Raw genomic sequence first — 18,152 nt, 5'->3', positions numbered from 1 at the left:
GGTCAGTGAGAGTTTATATCTGTAATTAGCTCTATATAACATTAGAATAAACCCAAATAAGCATAAAGTCAGTGGTCAGTGAGAGTTTATATCTGTAATTAGCTCTATATAACATTAGAATAAACCCAAATAAACAAAAAGTCATTGGTCAGTGAGTGTCTACCTGTAATAAACTCTATATAACATTAGAATAAACCCAAATAAATATAAAGTCAGTGGTCAGTGAGAGTGTCTACCTGTAATTAACTCTATATAACATTAGAATAAACCCAAATAAACATAAAGTCAGTGGTCAATGAGAGTGTCTACCTGTAATTAACTCTATATAACATTAGAATAAACCCAAATAAACATAAAGTCAGTGGTCAGTGAGAGTGTCTACCTGTAATTAACTCTATATAACATTAGAATAAACCCAAATAAACATAAAGTCAGTGGTCAGTGAGAGTGTCTACCTGTAATCAACTCTATATAACATTAGAATAAACCCAAATAAACATAAAGTCAGTGGTCAGTGAGTATCTACCTGTAATTAACTCTATATAACATTAGAATAAACCCAAATAAACATAAAGTCAGTGGTCAGTGAGAGTGTCTTTCTGTAAAACTGCATATAACAGTAGAATAAACCCATATGCATGTATAGCTAAAATGTAAGGGATAAAATGAAAGTGAGTAAAACAGCATGTTTGTGAATTTCGCTGTTTGTTTGCAGGTTCTTTCCGAGAAACGATAGCTGTTCTCAAAACAGTGATTTAAAATGACATTTACATTTTTCCCCAATTTTTTTTTTTTTTTGCAAAATTGGAAGCATAGAGCTATTAAAAATATCTTTGTTTATTGTTATTTTTTGGGGTAAATAATCACTTACTGAACAGATAAATGGCTTCACACTGGACTATGGATCAATACACAACAAATAGATACACTGGACAGCAGATCACTTTAAATCAACTCTTAATATTTATGTTACATTTAGTAATTGTCCAAAAAAATGCAAGATTCTAGGTTCTATTCTAGATATTTTAAGTAAATTTATCCTACATTTATATTTGCAAAAAATTATCGGTTAGTGGCAGCAGAGGGGGTTGGTTGTTTGGCTTCCTGGTCAGTAGGGGGAGCTTTTACAAAAATGTAACATAAAAAAATGACTCCCAATGCCTACGTTGAGAGATCCTCAGTTTGACCCCTGGTAGAGTCCCAGCGAGCATAACTGTCCTCTCTCGTTCAGGGTGGGTCAGAACCCGGCCCTCCCTCTCCCCCATCACTGAGGCTAGCCAGCGCTGGTGTCTGTTAGCTGATGTGAGAGAATTAGCAGAGTTAGTTTGTTAATTTTAGTTATGAAAATGGCAATTATATATAGTTATATTTTAATATACAGTCAGTAAACCTGGCATAAGGGATGCTAGCTAGCAGCATCATACTTACAATTAAATTCTATACCATACACTCTGTACCTTATACTTTACTAGATTACTATACCATAATTCTTCTATAATATCTACGATAATATTTTTTGCCATACATCTACACAGAAAAAATACATTGGTTTCACACAAATTAATTATGTGTCTTTAACTGAAATTGACAAAATTGTAGTGGTATATTTTAGAAAACATGAAAAATGTATATATTTCTCTTAACATAAACAAGCACATGTAGACATGATCAAATATTTTTATTCATAAGCTCACAAAGAACAGATGAACTATTTAAACTTTTGATCAATTAACTTTTTTAACATGAATGAGAGGGTTTTTCTCAAATTATAATTTTTCTTATCAAATTTCTGGCAATTTAAATCACATTAAAAAAATTTAAAACATATTTTTGAATGACAGACTTTTTCAAATCACTTTTTTTTAAATGATGTGACATTTTGTTTAAATGACGTGATTTTTTTTTCCGAATTACTTGACATTTATTTTTCTAATCATTCAAATGACATTCTTTACAAATGGAATGAGAGGTTCTCAAATAAAATAAATGTTCTCAAGTGATATGTTATTGTCTTCATATGAAATATAGAAAAACTGACATATGGAAAACTGTTAATTCATAAAATGCAGTAATGCATGAAACCCGAGCTGAAATTACTGTGAATGATTTGATCTTATCTTGCCTCTGTGGTTCGCTTGCGGTTCCTCTCTCTCTCTCTCTCTCTCTCTCTCTCTCTCTCTCTTTCTCTCTTAGTGGTATTCTCTGCATTGGACCAACCAGAAGGCAGACTCAACCTGTGTGTGTGTGTGTGTGTGTGTGTGTTCACAGACTCCATACTAAGACAGATTACACAACTGACGTAAGTTTTAATTCATTCATTTTTAAGTTCAGCCTAATATTACGACCTTAGGGCCGTTGGGTAACCGGGCTTTGTTTATGTGCTCTGTACAGTTTCACTGGTCGCAGATTAGACAGAAGCTAGAAATTAAAGATAATCAAGCTAACGACTCATTCAAAAGTCTGCAGAGCACTATACTGTACTATAGCTCAATGCAAGTTAAGCATATCTGAATTTTGGAGATTTTATTCACGGTAAAAATATCGTTTTAAAATGTTGTTTAGAATAAAAACTGTTCTGTAGTCTTTTGTTTCGCTTTCTGTAAGATTTTTCTGGGGGTAAAACTGGGGCCCAGTTCATAAGGCTACATAATAACTGGAATAGGCCTACACAAACTTTCATAAAGGTTTATTTTAACAAGCGTCCGTAAAACCTGATTTTATTTCGCCTCGGAAAGCGGTGCAACAACTGCTGCCTGTTGGAATAAGCCGTTATTACAGTTTTCTCAAACATAATGTTCATATAATGAGATTTCTGTTCAAATTTGTGAACAAATGTCATTTTATTTGAAAGAGTTTCACATTATCTCACAAGTCAAATGCTACGAAAATTCACATTATCCTCTTTTTATCAAACATTGTGTACGATAAGAGTTTTAGAATTAAAATTAAAACATTTTTGAAAGTGAAAATCAATATTTTTCATTTTAATATTTTCTTAATGACGTGAATTTGTGTCGAATTCTGTGCAATATTATCAAATATAAAAATGATCAAAGACTTTTTTGTCATTTCTCAAACAATGTGCAACACAGTGTCATTTTTGTCGTTTACTCAAATACTGTACGATTGTTTCGAACTTCATCGGATTGGTTTAAATGGCAGGCGGTATTTTTTTCAAATTACAATTTTCAACAATTGAAAAAATCAGTTTCTATGGAAATGTTGAAATTGCGATCAAGCGGCTGAGTCTGTCTTATTTCTGCTGTTTCACTGGTATTTCTATTAAAAAAACCCAACAAACTTAAAACAAACCTTAGCAGTTTCGCTTGACCTCATTTCAAAAGTAGTGCCTCCTCTTCGCGGCTCCAGTGATCTTGATGAGCAGTGTTCGATACTGCTCTGGGGGAAAAGAATATTAGTCACAGAACACCCAGAACTTTCAGTTTTCATTTCAAATAATTTCAGTTCTGTGAAAAGCTTAGTTTCTCTGAAAAGGACGACCTGGCCTTTGTGTTCGGAAACGCTGGAGAGCGAAAATGCCCCGTAACTGTCCAGTATGGCGGCGAGAAATGAGTGGCTGTTGGTTAGCGTCCTGATTTCGTAGCCATCCTCATCATCATTATGTTTATCGAAATGTGGTTCTATAAAGGTTCCACATGCAGTAGGACCATGACACCTCACATCAGAACCGATTTGAGTTCCGAGTGTTTGGGATGGCTTGGATGCTCTCCTGCACGATGGAGGGCAGGCTGTGTAGGGCAGACTCAATAATCGGTCGGATGTTGCACCAATAAAATCACAGTTTGGGCTAAGAGAGGGTTTTGGTTGTTGTGGCATCATCAGAGGTGCAGATTTCCAACTGGGACTAAACTGGGATTGAACTGGGACTAAACTGGGGCTGAACTGGGACTGAACTGGGAATAAACTGTGACTAAACTGAGACTGAACTGAGACTGAACTCGGACTAAACTGGGACTGAACTGAGACTAAACTGTGACTGAACTGAGACTAAACTGGGACTGAACTGGGACTGAACTGAGACTAAACTGAGACTGAACTTGGACTAAACTGTGACTGAACTGAGACTAAACTGTGACTGAACTGGGACTGAACTGAGACTAAACTCGGACTAAACTTGGACTAAACAGGGACTGAACTGGGAATAAACTGGGACTAAACTGGGATGGAACTGGGACTGAACTGGTACTGAACTGGTACTGAACTGGGACTGAACTTGGACTAAACTGGGACTAAACTGGGACTGAACTGGGAATAAACTGGGACTAAACGGGGACTGAACTGAGACTGAACTGGGACTAAACTTGGACTAAACTAAGACTGTACTGGGACTAAACTGTGACTGAACTGTGACTGAACTGAGACTAAACTCTGACTAAACTTGGACTAAACTGGGACTGAACTGAGACTGAATTGGGACTAAACTGGGACTAAACTGTGACTGAACTGGGACTGAACTGAGACTAAACTGGGACTGAACTGAGACTAAACTTGCCGGATGCTGCAGTATAACCAACATTAGGCCTGTTCCGCGTTCACCGAGCAGCCTGCTAACTTAAGAAAAAGACCACATGATGCTAAATCAGAATGAACCTTTTTTTGGGGTGATACGATTATTTATGCCTTATCTCACCAACATCTCCACACTAACTGAAACCACATCCTCTGAACAACTAATTTTATTCATTCATTTTTTTAAGATACCAGCCAATGACCTCATTTATTTAATGTAACGAGATATTTCGAAGCTATTTAAGGAGGGAATTATGACAACATGTTAAAGGGACGTGGAAAAATTCTTCATAATGCAGAGGTTGGAATGATAAACAGTCACTCAGATGTTGGAGGCTTGATGTAAAGTTGGTCATTTCGGAGAAACCAGCCGACTCTGAGTTCTGTACAGTGGTGGGGAATGAGGCCAGCCATCAGTCGCCATGACTACAATATATACACAAATATATTTTTATTATTATTAATTTTCTTTTTTTTTATTATTTTTACTATCCAAACCCACCGGTCAAGCTACCACCACCCTGTCGTTTAAGGTTTAGATGGTATTTTGTTGATGATGGTAGAAAAAAAGGGCTAATCTTGAAAAATCTTTCGGGACTATTTTATTGCGCAACACCCTACATGTATCCCTCCACTAAGGAATAGTTTTTTTGAAAAGGACCAAACTTTATATATATTTATTTATGTTTACTTCTCAGGACTAAACAAGTCTTGAAACTGTTGTTAAAAAAAAAAGTTTCGGGACTATTTTCTCTTAGAACGCCCTACGCAGATCTCTCCGCCGTGACTGTATTTTCTACTACAGCAAACAGTGGTAAACCGTTGTGTGTCTCATGCGCTCAGCAGTGTATTTTTTAAAAAAATGACCATTTTGGAGATGCAGATCTTATGGAAGATCTGCTATGATCCTCACCCTCATCTATTTTCTTCTTCTATTCCTGGCAGAAAGCGACTATGGCTCTGGTTTTTGAGCCGTCGGATTTCAATTACTCCTCTGACTACAATGTATCCTATTTTGACGAGTCCTACTATGAGGACTCGTGCTGCGGGGTAGTGTGCGATCAGGGCTCCAGCATGGCCTTCGATGCCGTCTTCATCCCCACCCTGTACACAGTGGCAGTGATCCTAGGGATTCTGGGTAACGTGCTGGTCCTGGTGGTCCTGTGGCAGAAGAGGCGGAGCTGGAGCGTGACTGACACCTTCGTCCTTCACCTAAGTGTGGCCGACATCCTGTTGCTGCTGACCATGCCCCTGTGGGCGGTGGATGCGTCCAAGGGGTGGATCTTCGGCACGGAGCTCTGCAAGCTGACTGGAACACTGTTTCGGGTAGGTGAGGCGTCACGGTGGGCGTTGTCGAGAGAGAAAGAGCGTTGGGGGGGGGGGGCTCCTTGGGTGGAGGTGGGGTGGTGGGGTTTGATCCTGAATGACTCAGAGAGAGACTTTCATTTTTGATGAATAATATTTCACAGATTCATGTTAAGCCGAGACCGAACAGAATAGTCCAGGCAATCCAGTATGAATCTACAGTGGGAGAATATTTACTGTAATCCAGTATGAATCTTTAAAGTGTCTTTTTGAATAATCTAAAAATAATAATTATGGGCCGATGTCCAACCCATGTATGAATCTTGTTTTTAACTGTATAGAAATACTACGTATGGGCTGATTTTAACCCAGTATGAATAATTATGGTTGATTTTAACCCAGTATGAATAATTATGGACTGATTTTAACCCAGTATGAATAACTATAGACTGATTTTAACCCAGTATGAATAATTATGGACTGATTTTAACCCAGTATGAATAACTATAGACTGATTTTAACCCAGTATGAATAACTATAGACTGATTTTAACCCAGTATGAATAATTATGGACTGATTTTAACCCAGTATGAATAATTATGGACTGATTTTAACCCAGTATGAATAACTATAGACTGATTTTAACCCAGTATGAATAATTATGGACTGATTTTAACCCAGTATGAATAATTATGGACTGATTTTAACCCAGTATGAATCTCCTAATAGGGTCAGATTTGGCTCATTATTTCTTCCCCCCGAATTCACAGGTCAACTTCTACTGTGGCATTTTCCTGCTGGCCTGCATTAGCCTGGACCGCTACCTGTCCATCGTCCACGCCGTGCAGATGTACTCTCGCAAGAAGCCCTGGATAATCCAGCTCAGCTGCATGGCCGTCTGGTTCCTCTCCCTGCTCCTCGCCGTCCCTGACTGGATGTTCCTGCAGGCCGCTGACGATTCCAGACGGGGTAAAACTCAGTGCGTCCACTGGTACCCCTCCTACCTGTGGCGCATAGCCTGCAGAGTTCTCTACCACCTGGTGGGCTTCATTCTTCCAGCCATGGTGCTCCTCTTCTGCTACACCTGCATCCTTCTGCGGCTGCAGAGAGGCTCTCAGAGAGGCACTCAGAAGCAGCGAGCCATGCGGGTCATCCTGGTCTTGGTGGTGGTCTTCTTCATAAGCTGGACGCCCTACAACCTGACCCTCATGCTGGACACCATCCACACCAACATGAGCAGCAACAGCAGCAACAGCAGCTACAGCAGCAACACCTGTGAGGCCAACACAGCTCTGGACATTGCCCTGACCGCCACGTCCACGCTGGGCTACCTGCACTGCTGCATGAACCCGGTGCTGTACGCCTTCGTCGGGGTGAAGTTTCGGCGCCATCTGCTGGACATGGCCCGGCCTATCAGCAGCAGGCTGAAGGGCAGAGTGAGCACGGTCTCCCGCAGAACCTCGCTGTGGTCCGAGTCCGTGGACACCTCTCACACCTCAGCTTTCTGAGGGAATCAAAAATTTGGAAATTCCGAAAAAAAACAAAAACAAAAAAATTAGGAAATTCTTCATCCGAAAGTTCAAAAGTCACATGTTCAGCAGACGCATTCCACAGCTGGATTTCCTTTGATGACTGTAAGAAAGGATGCGCTTGAAGTTCAGTATGGGTGTAGTGATTTTTGAGAAATTGATCCGGGTCACTTTTGCGTTTTAATATTGCTCTGGTGCACTTTGCGAATTTGCCTTCACGATTTTCCGAACCACCTGGACCAATAATCTGAAAAACATTTGATGTAGTCTGACCAGTTTTCACACCAATTTCATAAACATTCATGTATATAATTACGGAAATATTAATATCAAAGAATTTAACGGTTTTAAAGGTGTGTGCGATATTTCTTCCAGGACGAGTTTAGCTAAATAAATGAATGAACATGATTGATTTCTGACCCCAGATTCAGTCAATCAGCCAAGACGGGTTCAGTATCTGACGTGTGCTTCTTTTGTTTACAAAGGAGCATGCTAGGCTAACATTGCTAACGACCACTGTATTCGGACTGTCACCAATTTCAGCTCTGCCCAAACACACCTCTCAACCCGTCTGGTTTCTGAGTTAATGGAACAAGCTTGACCTCAGAACAGTATGGGGTATCACTCAACACTTCGAGGTCCAGTTTGAAAGTGGACTAGCGCTAGAAAACAGGATGGAGCGCTAGCTCTGAATAAGGTCTGTTCATACTGCCGCACTGTCTTTGAGAGTTTCTCGAAGCATTTAAGGGAAACTTCAGGGTGTTATTGAACGGTATTTTCAGAGAGATTGGTGACAGTCCGAGTCCAGTGTGTGCTAGCACCTTTAGCCTAGCGTCTCATGCTCATTCAAAACTAAAGCAGCAGACTTCAGATACCCGCCATGTCTCGGCTGCTGCTCATATCTGGGGTCAGTGATCGATCGTGATCGTTGGATTTCTTCCCGCTGAACTTCTCCGTTAAGGTGAAGGTTGACGTTGAAGTTCAGGTTTCTTCGTTTCTTCCCGTTTCCGATGTGATGTTTTCTGTTGCCTTAAGTTTGTAGACGAGCTTTGGGAAGTGTTTCAGAGTTCTGCCGTGTTGTTCAGAGATGCTCAGGGATTTGATGATGTTTTCTTTATTGCTTTGGGAAACTATATATAACTATATAGCACTTGTATCGCAGGTATAGAGGAACTGAAATATTGAATGGCAGCTAATTTGGAAATCTGCCCAGATTTGGGACTTCATAACACCTGAAAGAGCTGAATATGAGCTTTATAAAGCAGTACCTGAATACTTAGGATCAGCTTATGACTGTAAGCACAATGTGACCCTTAGAGGAATCTTATGTGTATGGTCTTATATATACATGCATACAACTGAATGTGTGTATATATATATATATATATATATATATATATATATATATATATATATATACACACACACACATTCATTTGCATGTATGTATATATATAAGATCATACACATAAGATTTCTGTAATATATACATATATAATACTTGTATATATGTATAATCACATGTATAATCTATTAAGCGTACGTATATGTTTGATTGGTAGGTAGTAAATATTGTAATATAGTAAATAGTACATATATATTACATATATGTAATATATGATACACAAAAATCACAATGTATTGTTACATATTTCTGTAACACACATATATATATATATAAACACGTGTTTATATGTATATATATGTATATATGTATAATGAAAGTTTATATATATGTTACACATATAATACAGTTTTATATCTGAAATTGGCCAATTTCAAGCGAGTTGGCCTATAGGTCATATATTTGACTATGTGAAAAATGAATGCTGAGCATCTACATTAAATATAAATATATAAAAATAAATATATAAATATATGTGAAATTTCTATATTGCCAAACATAAGATTTTCCTGTGGGCCATATGGGAACTGAAAGCCAATTGCTTCATTTCCAAGCCAGTGATGAGGCGTCGTTTTGAAATAGTGGTAGTTCGAAAGTTCTAAGGCAGAGGCCTGGTTCAGGACTTCATATATAAACTATGAAACATTTAAAAGCCCTCAAATACATTAATAAGGACATAAATATGTGTATTCACACACAATTTCCGGTGTGTATGAATGTACATACTCCAAGTGCTAAAATCCTTAGTAGTAAATGTGCTGGTTTAAATGTATGAAGTATGAAAGGATTTGCTTATAAATGTACTAAAGTCACAAAATACGCTGTAGTACTACCTAAGGAGTCTCATATGACAGTAAAAATTAAAAGCCTCAAAAACCTCCTTAAGTATTAAACAGGGCTCTTACTCAGGCCTCCGCCCTAATAGCTCTACTACAAGGGAACAGTGCTTCATGAGCGTTAAAAATGCATCAAATGTGCATTACTTTCACTAGCGACACTTTACTGCAGGTCAGCGTTCATAAGAACGCCACAACACCGACATAAGCCTTTCATGATGACAGACGTAAGTCTCCGTAAACCTTCATAGAGGCTCATTTCAACAAGTGTGCTGAATATCATCATAACAGCTGCTTTTGTCAATTCAATTGTCTCAGAAAGTGACATGAGGACTGCCAGCGTGAGCTCGTGTCAGTTATTACAGGCTTATGGAGGTGCTTTGAGGCCTTATGAATGCTGTGTACAGTCACTTACATCAGCGTAATGTCAATTATGTCATTAAACATCTTGCAGTTAGTGCTGTAGTGCTCAAGTACTGCTCTGTGAACAGGTTATTCAGTGCTTATGTACGTGTTATGCAGTCATACCCCAAATCAGCCTCCTGGTTTAGGAGTGCGTGCAGCTGGATTAGATGGATGATTACGTCTGATGGGCTAAATTATTGTTATTGTGATGATGTCAGGGAGTTTTTTTTATAAGCAGGTTGTTTATGATAGGACTGTAAGTGCAATGTTGAACTTTTTGGCTTCTTCTATCAGTGTGTGTCTGCGGGAGTAACAGTACTGGGCCTCCTGAGAAAATAAAAAGGCCCAAAAAGTGTAAGAAAGGACTGGAACTCCCAGCTGTGGACTTCCACAGAGAGATGGATACTTCCCAGCCAACTGCAACTGGGAACTCCGAAGGCGGTGGTGTTGGGTAATTCTTTAAAGACTGAATGGAGGAAGGAGCTGATCGGATTTCCTGATGGTGGACAAGAGGATGTGCATCTAGAAGGTTGTTGCTCCATTAGAAAAGAAGAGATGGATGATGTTGATGTTGTTAAACTGGAGGATTAAAACTGCCCAGCACTGTGAATTATGTCCCAGTACTTTTGAGTCGAGTCTTCTCTCCACTTTTCATGTTCTTTGAAATACTGTTGTTATTGTTGTTGTTGTTGTTGTTGTTTCTTCATTTTGTATTTTTTTGGATTTCATTAAACTCATTTAATGTTTTTAATATTTTTCATTAAAGGCTTTAAACTGATACGAAGTTCTGAAATCTCTGTAAATCACTGTGCACTTTGTAAAACAGCCTCAAGAGGGCAGCACAGCTCAAGTTATCAGGTACAGTATGTACAAAAAAGGTTCTAATAACATTAATATCCAGTATGAAGTTCTAATAACACTAATATCCAGTATGAAGCTCTAATAACATTAATATCCAGTATGAAGCTTTAATAACATTAATATCAGTATGAGGTTCTAATAACATTAATATCCAGTATGAAGCTCTAATAGCATTAATATCCAGTATGAAGCTCTAATAACATTAATATCCAGTATGAAGTTCTAATAACATTCACATCCAGCATGAAGCTCTAATAACATTAATATCCAGTATGAAGTTCTAATAACATTCATATCCAGCATGAAGTTCTAATAACATTAATATCCAGTATGAAGTTCTAATAACATTCATATCCAGCATGAAGTTCTAATAACATTAATATCCAGTATGAAGCTCTAACAATATTAATATCCAGCATGAAGTTCTAATAACATTAAAATCCAGTATAAGGTTCTAATTACATTAATATCCAGTATGAAGTTCTAATAGCTCTAATAGGAAGTAAAAATCGCCCCTATGAGACACTCCATTAACCCACATGACTGACCATTTAAACATTATAAAAAAAAAATACAAGAAAACTGACCACCAGAACTTACTGGAACTTAAATTTGCCCAGACAATCTGCCGCCGTCGCCCTCTGCTGGCAGCCGCTGGCACAGGCTGGCTTTTCACACTGTTTAAAAGAAACTGAAATCATAACACAAGGACTGACCACTAGAGGAAGTTAGATCTTGCTGATTAGGAGGAAAGTGATTAAATATATCTTGTTTTAGACCAGTATGGTCAACCTTTTAAAACACTATTGGAAATATTACAAGAAAACTGACCATCAGCATTTACTGGAACTTAAATAACCCGCCTGACCACTGGTGTGTAAAAAATGACCATATAAGTTCTGTAGTTTGTTCATTAGGAGACACTTGATCAAATACAAGATCTTTATGACTGGCCATACTATAAAAACTTGATACCAGGACAGTGACCACTCGGCACGTCCCCCCAAAACTACCTACCCAAAACATCTCACATGACCCAACACACCACGAACAGCAGAGATGATCATTGGATGCAATCTGCCATCCAATGACACATCACAGCTGACCCTACTCACCCTGGACATCACCTCTTCAAGATACTACCCTCTGGTAGAAGACTCAGAACCATCAAAACCAGCACAACACGACATGACGGGACGCTAACAGCTTCTTCCCTAGAGCTGTACGGCTCCTCAACCACAGTGGGCATCTCATACTATAATCTATAAACCTAATCTATAAACCTGATCTATAAACTTAATCTATAAACCTAATATATACCTAAACTGAGCTTCTAAATCTCACTGAACCAAATTGTACAGATGTTAATTTTCTGTAAATATTTATATAATTATATCTCTAAATAATAGCTGTTTTTTTAACAGCTCTTTATTACTTATAGTATTACAGTACATATTTTTCTTATTCTATTTATTGTTTAATAAAAATGGTGGGTATTTTTGCTTGTTTTGGGCTGGAACTGAAGGCTAGCTCTCGTGAGCGTGATTTATCAGATTGGCCAGCCTGGTCCCTTCTGTGAAATAGGAAGTAAAAGTAACCCAGAGAAAACAAATAAACAAAAAAAAGTCCCAGAAAATGTAGGAATTAACGTTAGCATGAGTTCAGAGGAGGGACGAGTCCAGAAGCCGTCAACACAGCGAAACGAAACTGAAATCAAACCGAAAAAAGGAATGAAGAATTCAGCTGATTTGATCATTCTAGAAACTGGGTAAAAGGTCAGCTAATTTCCTCACTAATATACTTGAAAAGCAAAATGACCCTCGTTAAGCATCCTTTATTTCCTAACTACTAAGAATCTGCAATCTACATCATGACGATCATTTTATTCATCAATGTCCAACCCAACTTCCACCAAACATAGTTAGCAGCCCTTTGCTAATACCGCGAACGAAGCCAAGCAACCATTCGTTAAATTCGTCGTCTTTCGTTAAAAGTGTATTTCTACACTGTTCTAGTCGGAAAAACACCATTTCCACCTCAAACCAGTCCTGTTCGGTTTGTCCGATCAGTTTAGAGCCTTAACGTTTTTTTTTTTACGTATTACCATCAAAACCAGCACAACACAACACGGCACGCTAACAGCTTTTTCCCCAGAGCTGTACGGCTCCTCAACCACAATGCGCACCTCATACTATAATCTATAAACCTAATCTATAAACCTGATCTATAAACCTAATCTATAACTGAACTGAGCTTCTAAATCTCACTGAACCAAATTGTACAGATGTAAATTTTCTGTAAATATTTATATAATTTTTTAAGGTTTTAATATCACACCAGCTTTGCTGTCCGCCATTACCTCACTCCTGCTACACACCTGCTACTTTCCAGGCTAGCAAATTAGCTTGCTAGCTAACGCTACGCTGCAATCCCACGGTTCCCCAGTTGTTTTTACCCAAGTGAATGAAGTCTGTCGTACGGACAACTGGATATTTTCCCACATGTAACTCAACTCTCTTAAGTTTGGTGAAGATTTGTTATGTTTAAAGGAAGCTTTGAGTTGAATCAGGTTCAGTCGATTGCCGTTAGTAAATGGACGGTGATTGGCCCATGCTAGCTTACAAATGGCAAACATATGCAAAACTCTGCTGTGCTGGTTCAACATTCTGTTGAGTAAAACTCACACTTTCCTATTGGCTCCTGGTATCATCTATTTAGCATATTGGGCGTGTGTCCCCCCCCACTCACCTTCAGTCGTGTGTAGTCGTTCCCTACAGGCTACCATCTCTTAGATACTCTGTTGTATTTTATGTGAACGAGGTCTGACTGGCCTCAGTGTTGAAGGCTGTAAGAGCTCTCTCTCGCTCTCTCTCCCTCTCTTGCTCATTCACTGCACTTCATGCTCGCTTTTCAGATCTTGATGAAAGTGGTTTTCCACGGCGGATGAGGACGTGAAATCAGCAGATTCAGAGCAGTTCTGTTTTTTTTGTTTTTATCCAGAGCTACAAAACTCACAGTGTTCTGTCTGAGAGCGTTTGTTCGGATCGGTAAGTGATTATTGATTATTGCTTCTTTTCAAATCAGTCTAGTATTTGTAGTACACTAGTATTAGAGGCCAATTATTAATTCTACTGCTATGAATGATTCAGAATTTACTCTGAATAATTAAAAAATGAACTGCTATTAACTATTAACTACTAATCCAGTATGAATTTGCAGATTGTGTTGTTTTCGTTTTAAATCATGTGAGATTTTCCATGATAAATATGATGTAAACAATACTAGAAAGGAACATTTTAGGAATATTTTAAGCCCGAGCTGAAACTAAACAAAACACCAGTAAATCCAGTATGAATCTGCAGTGTAGTTTTCAGACTAGGTGTGATTTGAATCCAGTATGAATTTGCAGATTGTGTTGTTTTCCTAGCCTGACAGTAATAATTGTGGGTGTGATTTGAGTCCAGTATGAATTTGCAGATTGTGTTGTTTTCATAGCGTGACAGTAATAATTGTGGGTGTGATTTGAGTCCAGTATAAATTTGCAGATTGTGTTGTTTTCGTTTTAAATCATGTGAGACTTTTCATGATAAATATGATGTAAACAATACTGGAAAGGAACATATGGAATATTTTAAGCCTGAGCTGAAACTAAACAAAACACCAGTAAATCCAGTATGAATCTGCAGTGTAGATTTCAGACAAGGTGTGAGATCGGATCTCTGATCAGATCGATTCCTATTCTTAGCCTCAATCAGCTAATCCTGGTTTACTTCTATTCCTGGCAGAAAGCGACTATGGCTCTGGTTTTTGAGCCGTCGGATTTCAATTACTCCTCTGACTACAATGTATCCTATCTTGACGAGTCCTACTATGAGGACTCGTGCTGCGGGGAAGTGTGCGATCAGGGCTCCAGCATGGCCTTCGATGCCGTCTTCATCCCCACCCTGTACACAGTGGCAGTGATCCTAGGGATTCTGGGTAACGTGCTGGTCCTGGTGGTCCTGTGGCAGAAGAGGCGGAGCTGGAGCGTGACTGACACCTTCGTCCTTCACCTAAGTGTGGCCGACATCCTGCTGCTGCTGACCATGCCCCTGTGGGCGGTGGATGCGTCCAAGGGGTGGATCTTCGGCACGGGGCTCTGCAAGCTGACTGGAACACTGTTTCGGGTAGGTGAGGCGTCACGGTGGGCGGTGTTGAGAGAGAAAGACCGTTGGGGGGTGGGGGGGGTGGGCGGGGGCTCCTTGGGTGTAGGTGGGGTGGTGGGGTTTGATCCTGAATGACTCAGGAGGCCCAGAGCCAAACAGCAAGGGATTTATAGACCCATATTAAGGCAGAGCTGACACTTAACAAAACACCAGTAAATCCAATATGAATCTGCAGTGTAGTTTTTAGACCAGGTGTGATTTTAATCCAGTATGAATTTGTTCATTTTCATAGCCTGACAGTAATAATTGTGGGTGTGATTTGAGTCCAGTATGAATTAACAGACAGCATAAATTGTAATCCAGTATGAATCTTAATGATGTCTGAAAGTAATAATTGTGAAGCTTTTTTTTTTATCCAGTATGAATCTCCTAATGGAGTCTGCCTTTTATCCCCCAAATATTCACAGGTCAACTTCTACTGTGGCATTTTCCTGATGGCCTGCATTAGCCTGGACCGCTACCTGTCCATCGTCCACGCCGTGCAGATGTACTCTCGCAAGAAGCCCTGGATAATCCAGCTCAGCTGCATGGCCGTCTGGTTCCTCTCCCTGCTCCTCACCGTCCCTGACTGGATGTTCCTGCAGGCCGCTGACGATTCCAGACGGGGTAAAACTCAGTGCGTCCACTGGTACCCCTCCTACCTGTGGCGCATAGCCTGCAGAGTTCTCTACCACCTGGTGGGCTTCATTCTTCCAGCCATGGTGCTCCTCTTCTGCTACACCTGCATCCTTCTGCGGCTGCAGAGAGGCTCTCAGAGAGGCACTCAGAAGCAGCGAGCCATGCAGGTCATCCTGGTCTTGGTGGTGGCCTTCTTCATCAGCTGGACGCCCTACAACCTGACCCTCATGCTGGACACCATCAACATCAACATCAACATGAGCAGCAACAGCAGCTACAGCAGCAACAGCTGTGACACAAGCACAGCTCTGGACATTGCCCTGACCGCCACGTCCACGCTGGGCTACCTGCACTGCTGCATGAACCCGGTGCTGTACGCCTTCTTTTGGGGGACGTTTCGAAACCATGTGCTGGACATGGTCCATCCTATCAGCAGCAGGACAGGGTGAGCAAAGGTCAGTTAGTCCAAAAGTCAGCATTTTCAGAGATATGTCCAAATGTTTGTGGACACCCCATCAAATTAATGCATTTAGCTACTGTAAGTTGCACCTATTGCCGACACACATATGCACATGCACACACACACACAGCTTGTCTAGTCCTTGTAGAGAATTACTGCCAATAGAATAGGACTCTCTGAACCAGATCAACATATTTGTTCATTAAAGGCTTTAAACTGATACTAAGTTCTGAAATCTTTGTAAAAAAACAGCCACAAGGGGGCAGCACAACTCATGTTATCAGGGTTATGAACCGATGTATTGCAGTAAAGGTACAGTATGTACAAAAGGGTTCTACACATGAGGTACTAATACAATTATTATCTAAAATAAAGTTCTAGTAACATTAATATCCAGTATGAAACTTTAATAAAATTAATATCCAGTATGAAGCTTTAATAACATTAATATCCAGTATGAAGCTCTAATAACATTAATATCCAATATGAAGCTCTAATAACATTAATATCCAGTATGAAGTTCTAATAACAGTAATACCCAGTATGAAGCTCTAATAACATTAATATCCAGTATAAAGCTCTAATAACATTAACATCCAGTATGAAGTTCTAATAACAGTAATATCCAGTATGAAGCTCTAATAACATTAATATCCAGTATAAAGCTCTAATAACATTAACATCCAGTATGAAGCTCTAATAACATTAACATCCAGTATGAAGCTCTAATAACATTAATATCCAGTATGAAACTTTAATAAAATTAATATCCAGTATGAAGCTCTAATAACATTAATATCCAGTATGAAGCTCTAATGACATTAATATCCAATATGAAGCTCTAATAACATTAATATCCAGTATGAAGTTCTAATAACAGTAATACCCAGTATGAAGCTCTAATGACATTAATATCCAGTATGAAGCTCTAATAACATTAATATCCAGTATGAAGTTCTAATAACAGTAATACCCAGTATGAAGCTCTAATAACATTAATATCCAGTATAAAGCTCTAATAACATTAACATCCAGTATGAAGCTCTAATAACATTAATATCCAGTATGAAGCGCTAATAACATTAATATCCAGTATGAAACTTTAATAAAATTAATATCCAGTATGAAGCTTTAATAACATTAATATCCAGTATGAAACTTTAATAAAATTAATATCCAGTATGAAGCTTTAATAACATTAATATTTAGTATGAAGTTCTAATAACATTAATATCCAGTATGAAGCTTTAATAACATTAATATCCAGTATGAAGCTCTAATAGCATTATTATCCAGGATGAAGTTCTAATAACATTAATATCCAGTATGAAGCTCTAATAACATTAATATCCAGTATGAAGCTCTAATAACATTAATATCCAGTATAAAGCTCTAATAACATTAATATCCAGTATGAAGCTCTAATAGCATTAATATCCAGTATGAAGCTCTAATAACATTAATATCCAGTATGAAGTTCTAATAACATTAATATCCAGTATGAAGTTCTAATAGCATTAATATCCAGTATGAAGCTCTAATAGCATTAATATCCAGGATGAAGTTCTAATAACATTAATATCCAGTATGAAGCTCTAATAACATTAATATCCAGTATGAAGCTCTAATAGTATTAATATCCAGTATGAAGCTCTAATAACATTAATATCCAGTATGAAGTTCTAATAACATTAATATCCAGTATGAAGTTCTAATAGCATTAATATCCAGTATGAAGTTTTAATAACATTAATATTCAGTATGAAGCTCTAATAACATTAACATCCAGTATGAAGCTCTAATAACATTAACATCCAGTATAAAGCTCTAATAACATTAACATCCAGTATGAAGCTCTAATAACATTAATAATAACCACTCATTGGGTATTCTATAGCATCCACCTAGCAACACCATAGCAACCACCCTAGCATCCATTTAGCAATACCTTAACGATCACCCTAGCAACGCCCAGAAATACCAAGGCATCTGCATAGC

General features: G+C 38.6%; 2 protein-coding genes and 1 long non-coding RNA gene across 3 annotated transcripts; 2 read left to right on the top strand and 1 right to left on the bottom strand.

Annotated features, from left to right (window-relative positions):
• Positions 1–889: 889 nt before the first annotated feature.
• LOC140555750 (uncharacterized) lies at positions 890–3,704 on the bottom strand. The gene is made up of 3 exons (XR_011979686.1): positions 3,502–3,704; positions 3,313–3,399; positions 890–1,297 (listed from the first exon to the last, which is right to left on the bottom strand). It is a non-coding gene; the product is annotated as an uncharacterized lncRNA (long non-coding RNA).
• On the top strand, positions 2,218–8,710 carry LOC140555749 (C-X-C chemokine receptor type 3-like). The gene is made up of 3 exons (XM_072679057.1): positions 2,218–2,299; positions 5,476–5,856; positions 6,606–8,710. Exons 2-3 carry the CDS (start codon positions 5,485–5,487, stop codon positions 7,341–7,343), a joined length of 1,110 nt encoding a protein of 369 aa, XP_072535158.1. The 5' UTR covers positions 2,218–2,299; positions 5,476–5,484; the 3' UTR covers positions 7,344–8,710.
• A 5,952-nt stretch (positions 8,711–14,662) lies between these two features.
• LOC140556655 (C-X-C chemokine receptor type 3-like) lies at positions 14,663–16,143 on the top strand. Its single transcript, XM_072680731.1, has 2 exons — positions 14,663–15,037; positions 15,484–16,143. Exons 1-2 carry the CDS (start codon positions 14,666–14,668, stop codon positions 16,141–16,143), a joined length of 1,032 nt encoding a protein of 343 aa, XP_072536832.1. The 5' UTR covers positions 14,663–14,665.
• The last annotated feature ends 2,009 nt before the right edge of the window (positions 16,144–18,152 follow it).

The sequence above is a fragment of the Salminus brasiliensis genome, chromosome 5 (assembly GCF_030463535.1).
Source record: "Salminus brasiliensis chromosome 5, fSalBra1.hap2, whole genome shotgun sequence".
NCBI classification, from domain to species: domain Eukaryota; kingdom Metazoa; phylum Chordata; class Actinopteri; order Characiformes; family Bryconidae; genus Salminus; species Salminus brasiliensis.
This window is presented reverse-complemented; position numbering and strand designations above follow the sequence as displayed.